Source organism: Sinocyclocheilus rhinocerous, unplaced genomic scaffold, assembly GCF_001515625.1.
Source record: "Sinocyclocheilus rhinocerous isolate Xijiao unplaced genomic scaffold, SAMN03320098_v1.1 scaffold1140, whole genome shotgun sequence".
NCBI lineage: Eukaryota > Metazoa > Chordata > Actinopteri > Cypriniformes > Cyprinidae > Sinocyclocheilus > Sinocyclocheilus rhinocerous.
Genome location: NW_015652168.1, coordinates 951,456 through 966,113, shown reverse-complemented (window position 1 = coordinate 966,113; position 14,658 = coordinate 951,456). Strand labels below are relative to the sequence as shown.

At 36.1% G+C, this 14,658-nt stretch overlaps 1 protein-coding gene across 1 annotated transcript in view; it reads left to right on the top strand.

Annotated features, from left to right (window-relative positions):
• LOC107713962 (probable helicase with zinc finger domain) overlaps window positions 1-14,658 on the top strand; it is a 64,128-nt gene that overhangs the window by 29,493 nt on the left and 19,977 nt on the right. The window contains 4 exon segments of the mRNA XM_016519635.1: window positions 530-815; window positions 3,508-3,655; window positions 3,832-4,015; window positions 6,815-7,043. Coding sequence (XP_016375121.1) covers window positions 530-815; window positions 3,508-3,655; window positions 3,832-4,015; window positions 6,815-7,043 — 847 coding nt within the window.

Genomic DNA, 14,658 nt, shown 5'->3' with positions numbered 1-14,658 from the left:
AATATATATATATATATATATATATATATATATATATATATATAAACTTAAACTAATGAAAAAGACAGAAGCAGATAACAAAATTACTAAAACTAAATGAAAACTTAAATGAAATTCATTCAAGCTATATAAAATCTTTTTTTTAAAAACTAATAAAAAAGGACTAAAGCAAATAATAAAATTATTAAAACTAAAATTAAAATGTAAACTGAATTTTACAATTAAAAAAAAAAAACTAATACAATAGACAAAATCATATAAATGCTAAACTAAAATTAAAATGTAGACTACCCGCCCTGAGTGAGCTGTCATCAGTCCGCCATTGTTTCACCGCTGAAGCAGTTGTAAACAAGAATGACTCCTAAGCGATTGAGGCAAGAATCATATCAACTTGTGGAAAATGGGCATCCTATGACCCCTTTAAATAAAAAAAATGCAAATATAAAAATAAGCTAATTTCGGAGCATTAATAAATACTATAATAGTATACAAGTAATACTAAAAAATAACACTGCTTTAAAAATGTAAGGCCATTTTAAATGCATCATTGCTCTAGATCACACGAAAAGCCTTTTATCGGTATCTGTTAGCGAACCCAAAGGCCATTGATTTTTTTTTGTGTCCAATATAAAGCATTTGAGAGTGACTCTGAACTTTCCTGTCTTCCAGCTCAGTCCGTTTGTGTACAGTGAGTTTGCGCGGGAGAGGAATCTGCACGTGTCTCTGCTGGACCGGCTGTACGAGCATTACCCATCCGAGTACCCCTGCAGGATCCTGCTGTGCGAAAACTACCGCTCCCATGAGGCAATCATCAAGTAGGTGTGAACTTTTTCACACCACTCTTCCTGAGGAGAGACAGACATGCAAACACACAAAGCATTAGGGCTGCGTTGCTGCAGACGTAATTACGCACGTGTCTGCCAACAGATTCTCCCTCTCATTCGCAGTCTCTCACAAACACATCATTGTCTCTTTCTTCCTGTCTGCTTCTCTCTCTGTTTCTGCTTCAGTCTTTCTCCATTTCACTTTTGGCTTGGTTTTTATGTAGATATATGTGACATAAATCAGAGGTTCTCAACTACGAGCATGTAACCGGTCACAGACTGCAGGTAGAAAGCACACTAAATCCAAATAATAAAAGGCAACCAACCATAATTAGGAGAGCAAAATAAGTTGACTCATTAACTAAAAATGAAGAAAATGCTTCCCATTTTTGGTTGTTATCCAAGGCCGTACATTTGATTAAACAGTTTTTCTGCACATTCATCTGTTACGGTGCAAATGCCAACATAGAGAGGTTCCCCTCAAACAACGAATGAAATTACTCGTAACGATATGACCCAGAATTCATTAAATTCGTTCAGCTGGTGGTACCAAATTAATACCAAGATTTCATAACAGCAGAAATAGTATATTCCCCTCTTTAAAACACATTCTACCCTGTTTCACCAGTTGGAGCATAGCATTTCTTGGTATTGTGTTACTGTCGATTGCTAATCTGTGTTTTATCTGTAGATTGTAAAATTGGTTGCCAGTGAAATTGATATCTAAATGGTATATTTCTTGTGTTCTTTTTGATGTTTTATTATCATATCCAGCTGGGTATTATAATAAAACATCAGAAACATGACAAATCTAAAGGAGAATTTCCTAGTTTAATTTCCCTTGTGAAATTGAGTAAGTTTGACATTTATTTATGGCAGAATATTCATTAAAATGACAAATACCGGGCAACATGGGGAAAAAATGCGCCTTCTCTGATAGGAAAGATGATTAAAATGCCTAAAATATAATAATAAAATGCCATGCAATCTGAAAGTCCGCTAGTAAAAATGAAAAATGGGATCGTCTTTGCTTTAATGACAGCAGCACTCGAGCTTCATGAACTCCAGGAAGATTATCAAACCTGATGGTCATGTACTCCAACTACATTTGACAGCATTTTGAGCTTCAATTAAAACATGTGCTCATTTGATTAATGACCTAGAAATAGTGCAGAATAATATTTCAGTAACGCTTTACAATATGGTCATATAAGTTAGTGGTGGTTAATGAATTACATTTGTTATGGTATATATTAGTCTTTTTTTAGCGTTAGTTTATAAAAATACATGGTCACACTTTATTTTAAGGTCCATTTCTCGCTTTTAACAAACCTTAAACTATGACTTTTTCCTCAATAAACTCCTAAGTTGCTGCTTATTAATAGTTAGTAATGTAGTTGTTAAGTTTAGGTATTGGGTAGGATTAGGGATGTAGAATATGGTCATGCATGATATGTGCTTTATAAATACTAATAAACAGCCAATATGTTAATAATAGGCATCCTAATAAGCAACCAGTTAATAGTCAGAATTGGTCCCTATACTAAAGTCTTACCAAATACATCTGTTCATTATTAGATAATGTTAGCTGAGGTCCATTAAATAATATTAACAGATAAAACTTTTGATTTTTAGTAGTTTATTGGTAAATATTGAAATTAACTTTAAGATTAATAAATGCTTTATTTTAGTTAATGTTATCTAATGTAGTGGTGTAGTGTTAACAAATGACACCGTATTGTACAATGTTACTAATATTCTTTATTTATTTTGCATAATTTTTATTGGTTTAACAAGTCCTAAGCTATATTTCCCTGTTTAAATAGATACCGAATTACAGATTTTCAATGTGGACCCAGATTTGAACCCCGCTGTATATTCTTAAATTACTTTATGTAAATCTATCTGAACATAAAACATAATCCTCCTGGGAGCAGTTTCGATCCACGTTTTAAATGTAATATGAGAAGATTTTCCTCAGGGACCGACAAGGCACTGCATGCAAAAATTGAGGCTTATAGCCACACACACACAGATGGTACAGTTGATGCCAACAGTAACACATTTGCTGTAAATCCCTGTTTGGACTCCCAGTCATGGGTTTTGAGATTGAAATCTGACAAAACAGAAGAAAGATGGCAGCCAAAGATGGGACACCTCTCTGAGCTGCGGGAGCCACACTGACACCAGCGCCGGGGCTTTGTAAATTGAGTGCCAGTCTGTTTTGGATGCGTTCAAGCATTCACTGATAGCCCCCCCACCCCCCTTCCTGATATCTCCCAGCGCTTTCAACACTTGAGAAGTCAGAAAAATGACTAAAACGTCCTTGATTGGAGAGCTTGGATGTCAAATTGTTAATTAAAATGGATATGAGTGTCTTCAACACAGAAATTTACATGATGTCGGGTTTTATTGAATCATTTTGCATACAATCTACATATTTTGTGCTGTGGAACATTTGAGTGAGTAATATTCAGTTCCACTGATGCGGAATGTGTTAGAATATATATGCAAAAGCTGTTAACAAACCCATTGCAATGATGATGAATACATTCGGCAACATCTGAAATCTCCTAGTGTTTAGATTTTAATCTTTAGAGTTGTAGCTCTTGATAGTTTAATGAGGAGCTAAATGACCTTTTTAAGGCTGGAAGTGCTAACCGTGTGTTCTGGCTGACCGCAGCTATACGTCTGAGCTCTTCTACGAGGGCAAACTGATGGCCAGCGGGAAGCAGCCGCCCCATAAAGACTTCTACCCTCTGACCTTCTTCACTGCCCGCGGAGAAGATGTGCAAGAGAAGAACAGCACGGCTTACTACAACAACGCTGAGGTAACCCCAACATTGACAAGAAAGTGTGCTTTTGTTGTTGTTTGTTCTTCCGATACATTATGTATTTATGCTGGAATTGGTGTAAACAGGCCTTATTTCTGATTGAATGGGTGTGTGAATGTATTGGACCATCATCATTGAGAATCCGTTGGGAATGCACTGTTGACCCTCTGCAGGTGTTTGAGATAGTTGAGCGGGTGGAGGAGATGAGGAAGAAGTGGCCTGTGGCCTGGGGGAAGCTGGACGAAGGAAGTATCGGCGTTGTCTCGCCCTACGCCGACCAGGTCTTCCGAATCCGAGCCGAGCTCCGCAAAAAGAGGATGCCAGAGGTCAGCGTGGAGAGAGTGCTCAATGTCCAGGGTGAGTGAAAGATGCCAGATCTACAGTGTATTTTAATATGTAGAAATTGCTCAAGTTGTGTAGTTTCTTGGGGAAAATCATGTTATCATGCAAATTGTGGATGCTGGACACTGGTGGTGGTGGTGTGACATCCCCCAAATGATTGTAAAGCGATTTAGAAGCGATTTAATTCACAGATTTAGTCTCAGCAAATGGTAAAGGTCAGTGGTCCCAACCCTGGTCCTGGAGGCACCCCAACACTGCACATTTTGCATGTTTACTTAATTACTTAATTTGAGTAGAATATTGCAATGGAGGTCACTAAAAAAACTGGGCAGAAAATGTATCCATTTAAGACAAAATATATGATTGGGGGATTTAAACACTTGACATCTGGAAACCTCATGGAGACGTGATGACAGTGCAAGATAACAAAAATGTCAGAAAAAAAAAATATTTGAGGATTAATTATCCAGCGGGCAAAAGAGCAGAAATTGTGATCATGATTAAAATATGATTAATGATTAAAAAATATGATTAATGCAGCTCTAATAGTTTATCATCTTGGATTTTTCACCAACCAATGACAAAGATTACCTTTCCACAGCAGGAAACTTATGATGCTACCTCACAATTTTGTCTTAGTGAGGTATCTTCAGCATAATTAAGGTACCTAACATTTGACCAATTTTCGCTGCCCCCAGAGGAAGATCACTAGGTTTGAGACCAGACCCCATGTGTCAGCCCAGAAGGGTGGCAGAGAGAGCAAGCTTACCAGACAGCAATTTTGCCTGCCAAATGTGTGTTTGGTGTCTGAGAAAAGAGCTGGTGTCCTGCAGGTTTCATTTGAAAAGCCAGATTGGTTTGTGCATAATTGATGGCGTTTGGTTCGGCCTGTTGTGTTGAAATCAGCATTTTAATGGATGAAGAAATTCCTGTAACTCAGCTGCTTGTTTGGCACGGAGATCCATTTGAAGTCATCATTACCTGATTCATGCTCATCTGGCTGCCAATCTGAGCTGGGCACCAAAGAAGAAAAGTCATAATTCATAGGTTGTTATAAGAGATCTTCTCTTATTATAGTGACATTCATTTCCTCCGAATACCTCTGTTGCATCTTCATGGCTTTCAAGATTTCCAGGGTCAACATGAAATCAGATTTGACAGGTTTTCTCATCGCATCGTCACATAATTCAGCAGTGTTACACCAAAATAAAAGCTCAAGGATTTGATGCGTTTAGAGCTTGAGGGTTTGAACATTTAAAAGTGAAAGATTTAAGACATGAATGTTACTACTGTAACTTATAGCGTATAATTGTTACAATGATCAAATGTTGTTTATTTTACAGCATTGTTGCAATTTACAAGATTAATATATTTCTGTGTTGTTAATTTTTTATTCAACTTTATTTAAATGCATACAGGTGTTTTAGAAACCCAATAATAAATACATTTTCTTTTCTTTTTTCTTTTCTTTCCTATTTTGTTTTGCTTTATTTTATTTTATTTTATTCCTAAACTAACCTGACACACTATCACAACTAAAAAGGTTTGAGTCTATTTTAAAGTCCAGCTACAAGTCAAAACAAAACACTCACTAAATAAAGAAGTACTTAATCAATTTTATTGGAGTTCATGTGACCATTATTGGCCATGTGTCATTAAATTATTAAAATTTAACCTATACATATCAGGTGATTCTTTGGGTAAATATTTTTATATTGAATGGGTTTAGCTGACAAAAAAAGTCTGGGAACCTCTGGTGTACATTAGGGCTGTCAAAATGGCTGAAAAACTAAATTCGAATTTTGTACTTAAATATTATCAAAATTCGAATTATATTCAAATTTAAAATGCATAATTTCTGTTAGGGTGAAGAAAAGCTTTTGGATTCTCTCCTGAGGCCACAAGAGGGCGCATCGAGCAAAATATTACTAATGCACGTTTCTTCAAAGCATAAGATAACATGACTATCTGTGAAAAAAGTGCATAATGTTTAAAATAATGTTTATAAACCAATTATAATTAAGTTGCTTAAAAAACTATAAACAAAACAGCATCATGTATGTATGCATAGTTTAATACAAAGGGCCGAAAGCCAATCACACAGAGTGCATTTTTCATTTAAAAACACGAGTTGCAGTGGGATGGGGAAAAAACCCCGCCATAAAGTCTCGCGATATGTTTTTTCGAAGTTGAACTTGCATTAATTTGACATGGCTTTCTAAACATGCAGCTCTTTTGTGTGAGACGCAAGTGCAACAGCAAATTCGAATGTAACATTTTTGCATTCGAATGTGGATTTTTATTTGAAATTCGACGAATATTCGAAATTTTAAAAAAAATGTATAGCCCTAGTGTACATTATTAAAAAAAAGATATATTTTATTTTTTTATTCTTTTTTAAATTTTATTTATTTGTTTTCATTGTTTTTTCTATTTTATTTTTGGGTTCCTAAACTGCTAACCTGACACACTATCACAACTAAAAAGCTTTGAGTCCATTTTAAAGTCCAGTTACAGAGTCAAAACAAAACACCCACTAAATAAAGATGAAGTATTTAATCTATTTTCTTGCATTTCATGTGACAATTATTGGCCATGTGTCATTAAATTATTGAAATATAACTTAAAATATCAGGTGATTCTTTGAGTAAGTATGTTATATTGAATGGGTTCAGCTGACATAAAAAGTTTGGGAACCTCTGGTGTACATTATTATTTTTTTAATTACTTTTTTAAGGCAGGAAGTTATGTTGATTTTGTATCGGATCAGCCATCAGCAACATGCTAATTACACGGATCTGCTCTTGTCCGTAGGTAAGCAGTTCCGGGTGCTGTTCTTGAGCACCGTTCGCACCCGTCACACCTGCAAACACAAGCAGACGGCCATCAAGAGGAAGGAGCAGCTGGTGGAGGACTCCACTGAAGACCTGGACTACGGCTTCCTGTCCAACTACAAGCTGCTGAACACCGCCATCACTCGAGCGCAGTCCCTGGTGGCCGTGGTGGGAGACCCCATCGCTCTCTGCTCGGTGGGACGCTGCAGGTAATCAGACGCTTTTTAAATAGCTTCAAAACTCACTCTGTTGGAGTTCAGAGGACTATTTGTGTTTATTTTTGAAAATGTGAACAATATATGGGCTTTGTTTAAGCATTTCTGCAATAAAAGAATCAACTTGAATCATTGCGCTCTGAATGTTGTCGCACTCGTTGACTGGGATAGGCCTGTCTGGATGTGTGCGCTGGGCAGACAGTGGCTCGTTGCTGTCTAGTTTTGGTGAGTACCTGTGTAGTCAGTGTTCCCACAGGAAGTGCTGTCCCTCTGCCTTCCCATCATGCACTTCACCGCTGACAGCTCGGACTAACACGCTCCTCACGCACTGACGCTTCAGACATTGCTTCTACAGAATGGACATCAAATCGTTTGGCGCCATCAAATTGTATGTTGAAAATAATCAACAACAAATTTGATTATAAAGAAAACAGAACAAACTAATCCCATACCACCCTCCTCACCCTAGAGACCTAAGTAATGCCACAACAATGGGCGGTCAACGCCATGTACTTACTCAACCTACGCTATCAAGATAATGGAGAAGGACAAGCCAAATCTTATCAAAGTGATCCAATTTGTTTAACAAAGAGTAACAGATTTAGTTCTAAATGTCATAACTTTACAGTTTCTTTCAGCCTCCGTTTAACAGATGGAAATTTAGTTTGTTTCCAAAACCTCATAAGTTTCTTTGCAACAATAAGGCTATAGGACAGCAACTGTAAGTGAATTTGTTTTAATTCTGATGCCAATTCAACATGGACTCATGAATTCTATCTGATGGTTCTGGCTTAAGCAAACCGCATGTTTTGTGCATATGTTATTTTGTCCCATTCTCAATGCAAAGCGGCATCTGCAGATCTGTCTTCGTTTGGAATCTCAAACTCTTTTTGTTGGTGACATTTTTTGCAGTATACAAAGAAAGCACAGTGTCCCACAGTGCACTGCATCCGACCTTCCATTTTTAGTGTAAACCATTTTTAAAACCATTTCATTTCACTTTTATCCTCTTTTATCCACTCACTGAAATAAACATGTAACATAATAAGGTTGTAATAACAATGTAGTCATTACCTTATGAGCAATTTTAAGAGCATACTTTTTGTTAAACAAAAACAAAAAAACAGTAGGCGGTATATACTGTGCATTTTCCAACCATTGATTAAACAATCAGCCTTGGGTTTAAGAATCAGTGGTAACACTTTAGATTAGGGAACACACATTCGATACAAACTCTGAGTTCTCCCTCAATAAACCACTAATTTGCTGCTTATTGATAGTAAATAAGGTAGTTGTTGTAGTTTAGGTATTGGGTCTGGTTAAGGGATCTAGAATATGTTAATGCAGAATAAGGCATTAATATGTGCTTTATAAGTACTAATAATCCGCCAGTATGCTAGTAATACACAGCTAATAAGCAACTAGTTAATCGTGAATAGTAGGGGTGTAACGGTAAACGTATTCGTACCGAAAATTTTCAGTACGGGTCTTTCGGTTCGCTACACATGTATCGAACAAAAAGGTAACAGTCGCCTGTGCCTGTGACCTTTGACCCCTTGTGTTTTGGCTCTTGTGCTGGTTCTCAGATGTGAATATAACAGTGTGTATTGCTGTCGGGCAGGTTTGGGCGTTCTGTGTGTGTGTTTGTATCGGTATGTTGACACTCAGAGAGCTGTCTGTCACTTCGCTGGCAGCCCTCTGCTCCTCCGGCTCTATCCTCCCTAGCTGCAGCTCCGCTGTCGCTATGGAGACAGACTCACATCAACCAATCGCTAGAGCTCGGCCACAGGAAATGTCAAGCTGAAGGGCCTGGCAATTAAATCGGTGTGTGCGGCGAGGACTCTGTGCTCTGAGCTAGCTGAATGGACAGCACTGTTTAACTGACTTCAGTAATTGAAACCTTAACTTCGTGACATGACGAATTATGACCACTCCAGCTAAAGTGCCATGATAGTTTCAGAATGTTTTTCAATGTAAAATGTTTATTTTCACAGATCAATATATGGTTTAATTTAATGAAAACATTTTCAAACATTTTGACCCCAAAATATAAAATAATAATAATAAAATCTATAATAATTTGTGTATTTGTTTTTTAAATACCTCCAAGTATGTATAAATATATTGTAATTTATTAAACTTCAACAAAAAAAAGTTATAAAACTTTTTTAAAAATATGTATATAAAAACAAAAAAACATATTACAATAAAATATTACTTCTATGAAATTTTCTAACATTTTTATTTTGCATTACAGTAATAAAAATGACAAAAAAAATTGCATTATATTAATGAGAATTTGGGAGTCAAATGTGCCTGATTGGCATGAAAATGTCACAATGGAAAAATCGTCATGGTTTTAAAAAATAGGCTTTTATTTAGTAAAATATGCAAAATATGCAAATTATTTTTTGGATATTTTTCTGACCCAAACATGTTTTATAACGATAACAATGAAAACATGTTCACATTTTAACCCAAAATCTAAAGAAAAACAAATTATATTTACTGGATACTGGAGTTAAAATCAGCATTAGAAAAATACCACCAAGAAGTTTAAATACTATAATTTATTATTTAAACTTAAAAGAAAAATACTTTTATAGCTTTTCATTTTATAAAGTTTCTCTTTTTTTCATTACAGTAATGAAATGACAAAAAAAAAAAAACATTACAGCAGTGAGTTTTCAAGGTCAGATGTGCTTAATTGTCATGAAAATGTCACAATGGTTTTAAAAAATAGGCTTCATTTCATTTGGCAAATTATAGTTTTGAACAACTTTCTTATTCTTTTATTGTATTTATTTTTTAAATATATTTTTCCTGTCCCAGATATGTTCTTGACGGGCTACATGGGATTCCCTTATACACTTTTGACAGATAAATGTGTGTTTGCTGCAGTTCTAGCTGGCTGCTGTATAACAAATCCTCTGTCTACAAGCTGTTTTGCATCTAATTCAGTCTGTCACTGTAGCTTCAACTTGTCAACTCCTCATCAAACTCCTGATTAGTTCAATCAGTTCCGCTTCCTCAAGGCCTCATCATATTATCTGAAATGAGTTCTGCTGTCTGAGGAGGAGGGGGCACAAACTATTGCTCGCGGAGTTGGCATGTATTGCGAACACTAACTCAACTTGATGTCTTGAACTGTCTGGTGCTGATATTGCTCGTGTTGATGTGTGTGACACTGGAAGATGTGAAAGTGTGTAGCACTGCTGAGATCAGGACAGATTTCCCATCAGGGACAGTGAAGTATAGCATCTCTGCTTGAGCTGTTGCTTAGAGGTTTGTGCAGTAAACCGACAACAGAGTGTCAAGTGCATCAACCCTTAAATTTATACCAAATTTATAGTAATCATTAATTAGGTACATATTGCACATTGGGTACAATATGCTTAAAAACCGCAGTAATTATGCACTGCATGTGGCGCCCAACGTAGGGCTTTCATAAAGATTATGATGCTTTCATCTGTTAACCTGCTTATGCAACTTAAAGTACCTACAGACCTGGGGATTTACTACTTTGTGGGAGTAGATAATAGCTGCGTTTCCATTATCCTTCAAATTGCGCAAACTGAAATTGCGAATCGAAAATACGGCTAACGGAAACACATGAAATTCGCAAAAACTCCCATATATGGCAAAAAAGTTTTAATGCTCTTATGAGGTGGTTTTTCGGCCAATTTGAAAAATAAATATTTCGCAAAACTACAATGGAAACAGTTTTTTTTGTGTCTCCTTCGATAGTGACTAGTGCAGTGGCTGCGATGTACATAAACCTACCAACATCCGTTGCCATTAATTTATTGCGAGAGGAAAAAATTCAGTTTTAGTCGCATAACATCAGTTTATAGAAACACCGTCAATTCGCAATAGGTTTTATCGACATTTATAAAATATCGCAAAAGTTTTGCGCAAATCTGTAATGGAAATGCACCTTATATTTTTAAGCAGCTCTATTGAGTTCACAAGATGCGGCTTTCTGGTAATAACCTTATAAATCAGCCAGGCTGATTAATGTGCTGGAATGGCTTATTAATATATTATTGAAACTGGCTGATAAACTGTTTAGCAGATTATAATATTGTGTTACTTCCCAAATCCAGCAGCGTTATCAGTGAATAACAGAGCTGGGTAGATAACTTACAAATTGTAATCCATTACTGATTACAAATTACATGACAAAAATTGTAGTTAGTAGTAGGGCTGCACAATTAATCGAAATTAAATCGCAAAGGCAATAAATCGCGATTAGGCAGAAGCTGCGATTGTCATGCGTATCTTTCAGTGAAGCACGGTTCTGTGATCAGTAGTAAATCTTTATCCGAAGGCCAGAGGGCGCTCTCGCGCTGAAAATCCAAATATGCCCCGAAGAAGAAATCCTGCAGCTGAATAAACAGAAGATTTAACTGCTTTCATTGATTCAACGTGACTAATAAACACACGACTACGGCAATATATGGTTTATCTGAGTTCTTATTATTATTATTTTCATCATAATAAAGTATATCTATAATCAAATGCTAATCGACATAGCCTTTATCACTGCTTAGAAGACAATGAAATATTGTGTGCCTTAATAATTCTGTTTAAGAAGCCACATCATCTCACAGAAGGATTTAATTCAAACACTCGACTTACGTTATGAAGTGAGTTTTGAGTAAAAACATGTTATTAAATGTGGTATTTTCACGTGCTCTCAGATGGAGCAGCATTTACTACACAGAACCGCAGTTCACTGAGAACATACGCAAACAGCTGTCATTATCGCGAACTATTTCGTCAATTTCATAATCCTACGATTATATCGTCTGCGATTATGAACGCGATTTTGCATATCTTGCCAGAGAACTATGGCTCTGTGTAGTAAATGCTGCTCCACCTGAAAGCAGGTGATGGAGATTTACTACTAATCACAGAACCGGCTTTACTGACAAACTGTGCATGACAATCGCGATTAATCGCGTTCGATTAATCGTGCAGCCCTAGTTAGTAGCGCAATCCTTTTTACATATATGTATTTTAGCTAATATAATCAGATTACTTTTGACCTGTCGTTTTTCACATTGATTAAATAGGATAATCTTGTACCATATCGACATAAAAATGCAAAGAATAAGAAAACATATTCCATTTATTGTTATAAAACATCATGAAGTGCATTAAACATTAAATCTGACTCGGTTCAGATTAAAAACAAAATGTCCTCGGGGTAAATAAAGTTTTATGGCTTTTAGAAGTTTTCTTTCATAAAACACTTGAAAGCATGAGGTTTTGAACCCACATTTCAGAATTGTCGACTCATGTTTACAGATAATATATTTTGGCCCCTCATGGGCCCCCTCTTTAAAGAAAATTACTAGAATTGCCACGGGCTTAAACTCACATCGGTCAACCACTGACGCTGTCTGTACCGTGACGCAAGCAATCCCAGCCTGTAAATTATCTTCAAGCATCTCTTATCAGCCTTAAACCGACCAAAATCTTACAGCTTCAAACGTTACAAGATCCCTCATCTGCCGTTTTCAGAGGCAAGAGATTTACACGGTGACGCATCAAGTTTTTCCAGCTCTCAGTCACAGTGGAGGGCTGAGATTGTTTGAGATTGATGTCACTGGAGTCAGGATTGTGAATTTCCCTTTCCAAGCTGCAGCGATATGAAATACAGCTATTAGGGAGAGAATCAGTCATATTTCTGCCTTCCATGTGTCTTTACCAGTCAGCCGTGAGATCAGATTTGGTTTCTTACATTGCATGTTACCCTGCTTATGTGATTTTGAGTCATTTGTAACTCAATAAGTTGATATTCAATGGTGCATGAACTCCATTGTTTTCACTCATGACCGAGTCACTAACTCCAGTCTGAATACGAGCAGCGTGTCATTTTGTTCTTCAAGGGTTCCAGTTCTGCGCCTTGTTTTACATATTGGATTAATAATGGATGTTTTTACCCCTTAGGGATTCTCAGAATGGAAATCTATACTGTAGAGTAACTAGCTAAAAGTAGTTATGAGTACTGCTTTCAAAATGCTCCAGCAACAAGCTAGTTTACAATCAAGTAGTAGTGTGCCACAACAAAACACTGAATCTCTGGTTTAAAAATCTTAAAAACTGCACGAGCAGAATGAATAACCAAATGCTTTCTTAAACTGTTCTCTCTTTCTGTGGAATTGGAAAATCCATTTAATTCTAATGAAAGAGTTTTGAGACAGTTCATGTAAATGATCCCATTTCAAAAATAAACAGCAGTAGTCCCTGCATGGCGTTATAATTGTTGTTGTTTTTTTAATCATGAAACATTTATTAAATTCTGCTCTTTTACTTGGTTTGAGACTCATTATAAATAAAATATTATTTAGTGCAAGTTCAAAGCTGTTCAAAATTAATAGCTGAAAAAAAAAAAGTATTTGGTTGATTGTATTTTAAGTCATAAGATATTGCCCCCTTAAATAGCTTCAGTGTCATAAACTACTTATGTTAGTAGCTTGTAGTTTAGATAACTACTTTTTAAACTGCAGTTTAACTACTTTAAATGATGAGCAGCTTGTAAGTATCTCGAACGTTTGGGTAATGCTCAAATTAAAACCCACTGAAAATCACGTTTCCCCTCTTGCTCTCCATCCCACTTCATATAATCACTCTCCACTGACAGCCATTGGGCATAACAAATCTAGTTATGGGCGGCTGTGTTGGTGTTGGAAAGTGTTTTATGTTTATGAAGAGTGTTTCTGATTCACTGTATTTGTCCCAGGCAGCATTGTGTTTCGATTGTTATTTTGGTGCTTGAATGTGGCTTAATTTAGATTTTGATTGTGCTATACTGATTAGTCACGAGTAAAGTGAAAGGTTATGCTCAAGCAGTTTATTTTTGGCCATGGTCTGTATATGATTTTGGGACAAACACTTTCAATGTTTTTGTCTGTAGTTTAACAATCAGGCTGCACTAAATTGAAACTAGATGGTCCTTACATGGCAGCAAAAGAATAATGTTAAAGTTGTTTTTAAAGCTTGTTTTTATCTGGCTGTGCGCAGGAATCGACAGATAGCATCTTTCTTTCGGAAATGTAGTTGCTTGGTTAAATAGATGCAAGGTGAAAAATACCAATTGAGTATGCACATATTAGAATGGCTTTGTCAGTGGGTTTTTGAGTAAGGCAATTGGAAAATGTTTAGGTCACACTTTATTTTAAGGTCCAATTCTCACTATTAATAAACCATTAACTATGATTTTAAACTCCTAATTTGCTGCTTATTAATGGTTAGTAAGGTAGTTGTTAAGTTTAGGTATTGTGTAGGATTAGGGATGTAGAACATGGTCATGCAGGATATGTGCTTTAAAAGTACTAATAAACAGCCAATATGTGACCCTGGACCACAAAACCAGTCTTAAGTCGCTGGGGTATATTTGTAGCAATAGCCAAAAATACATTGTATTGTATGGGGGTCAAAAGATTTTTCTTTTATGCCAAAAATCATTAGGATATTAAGTAAAGATCATGTACCATGAAGATATTTTGTAAATTTCCTACCGTAAATAAATAAAAACTTCATTTTTGATTAGTAATATGCATTGCCTAGACCTTCATTTGGACAACTTTAAAGGTGATTT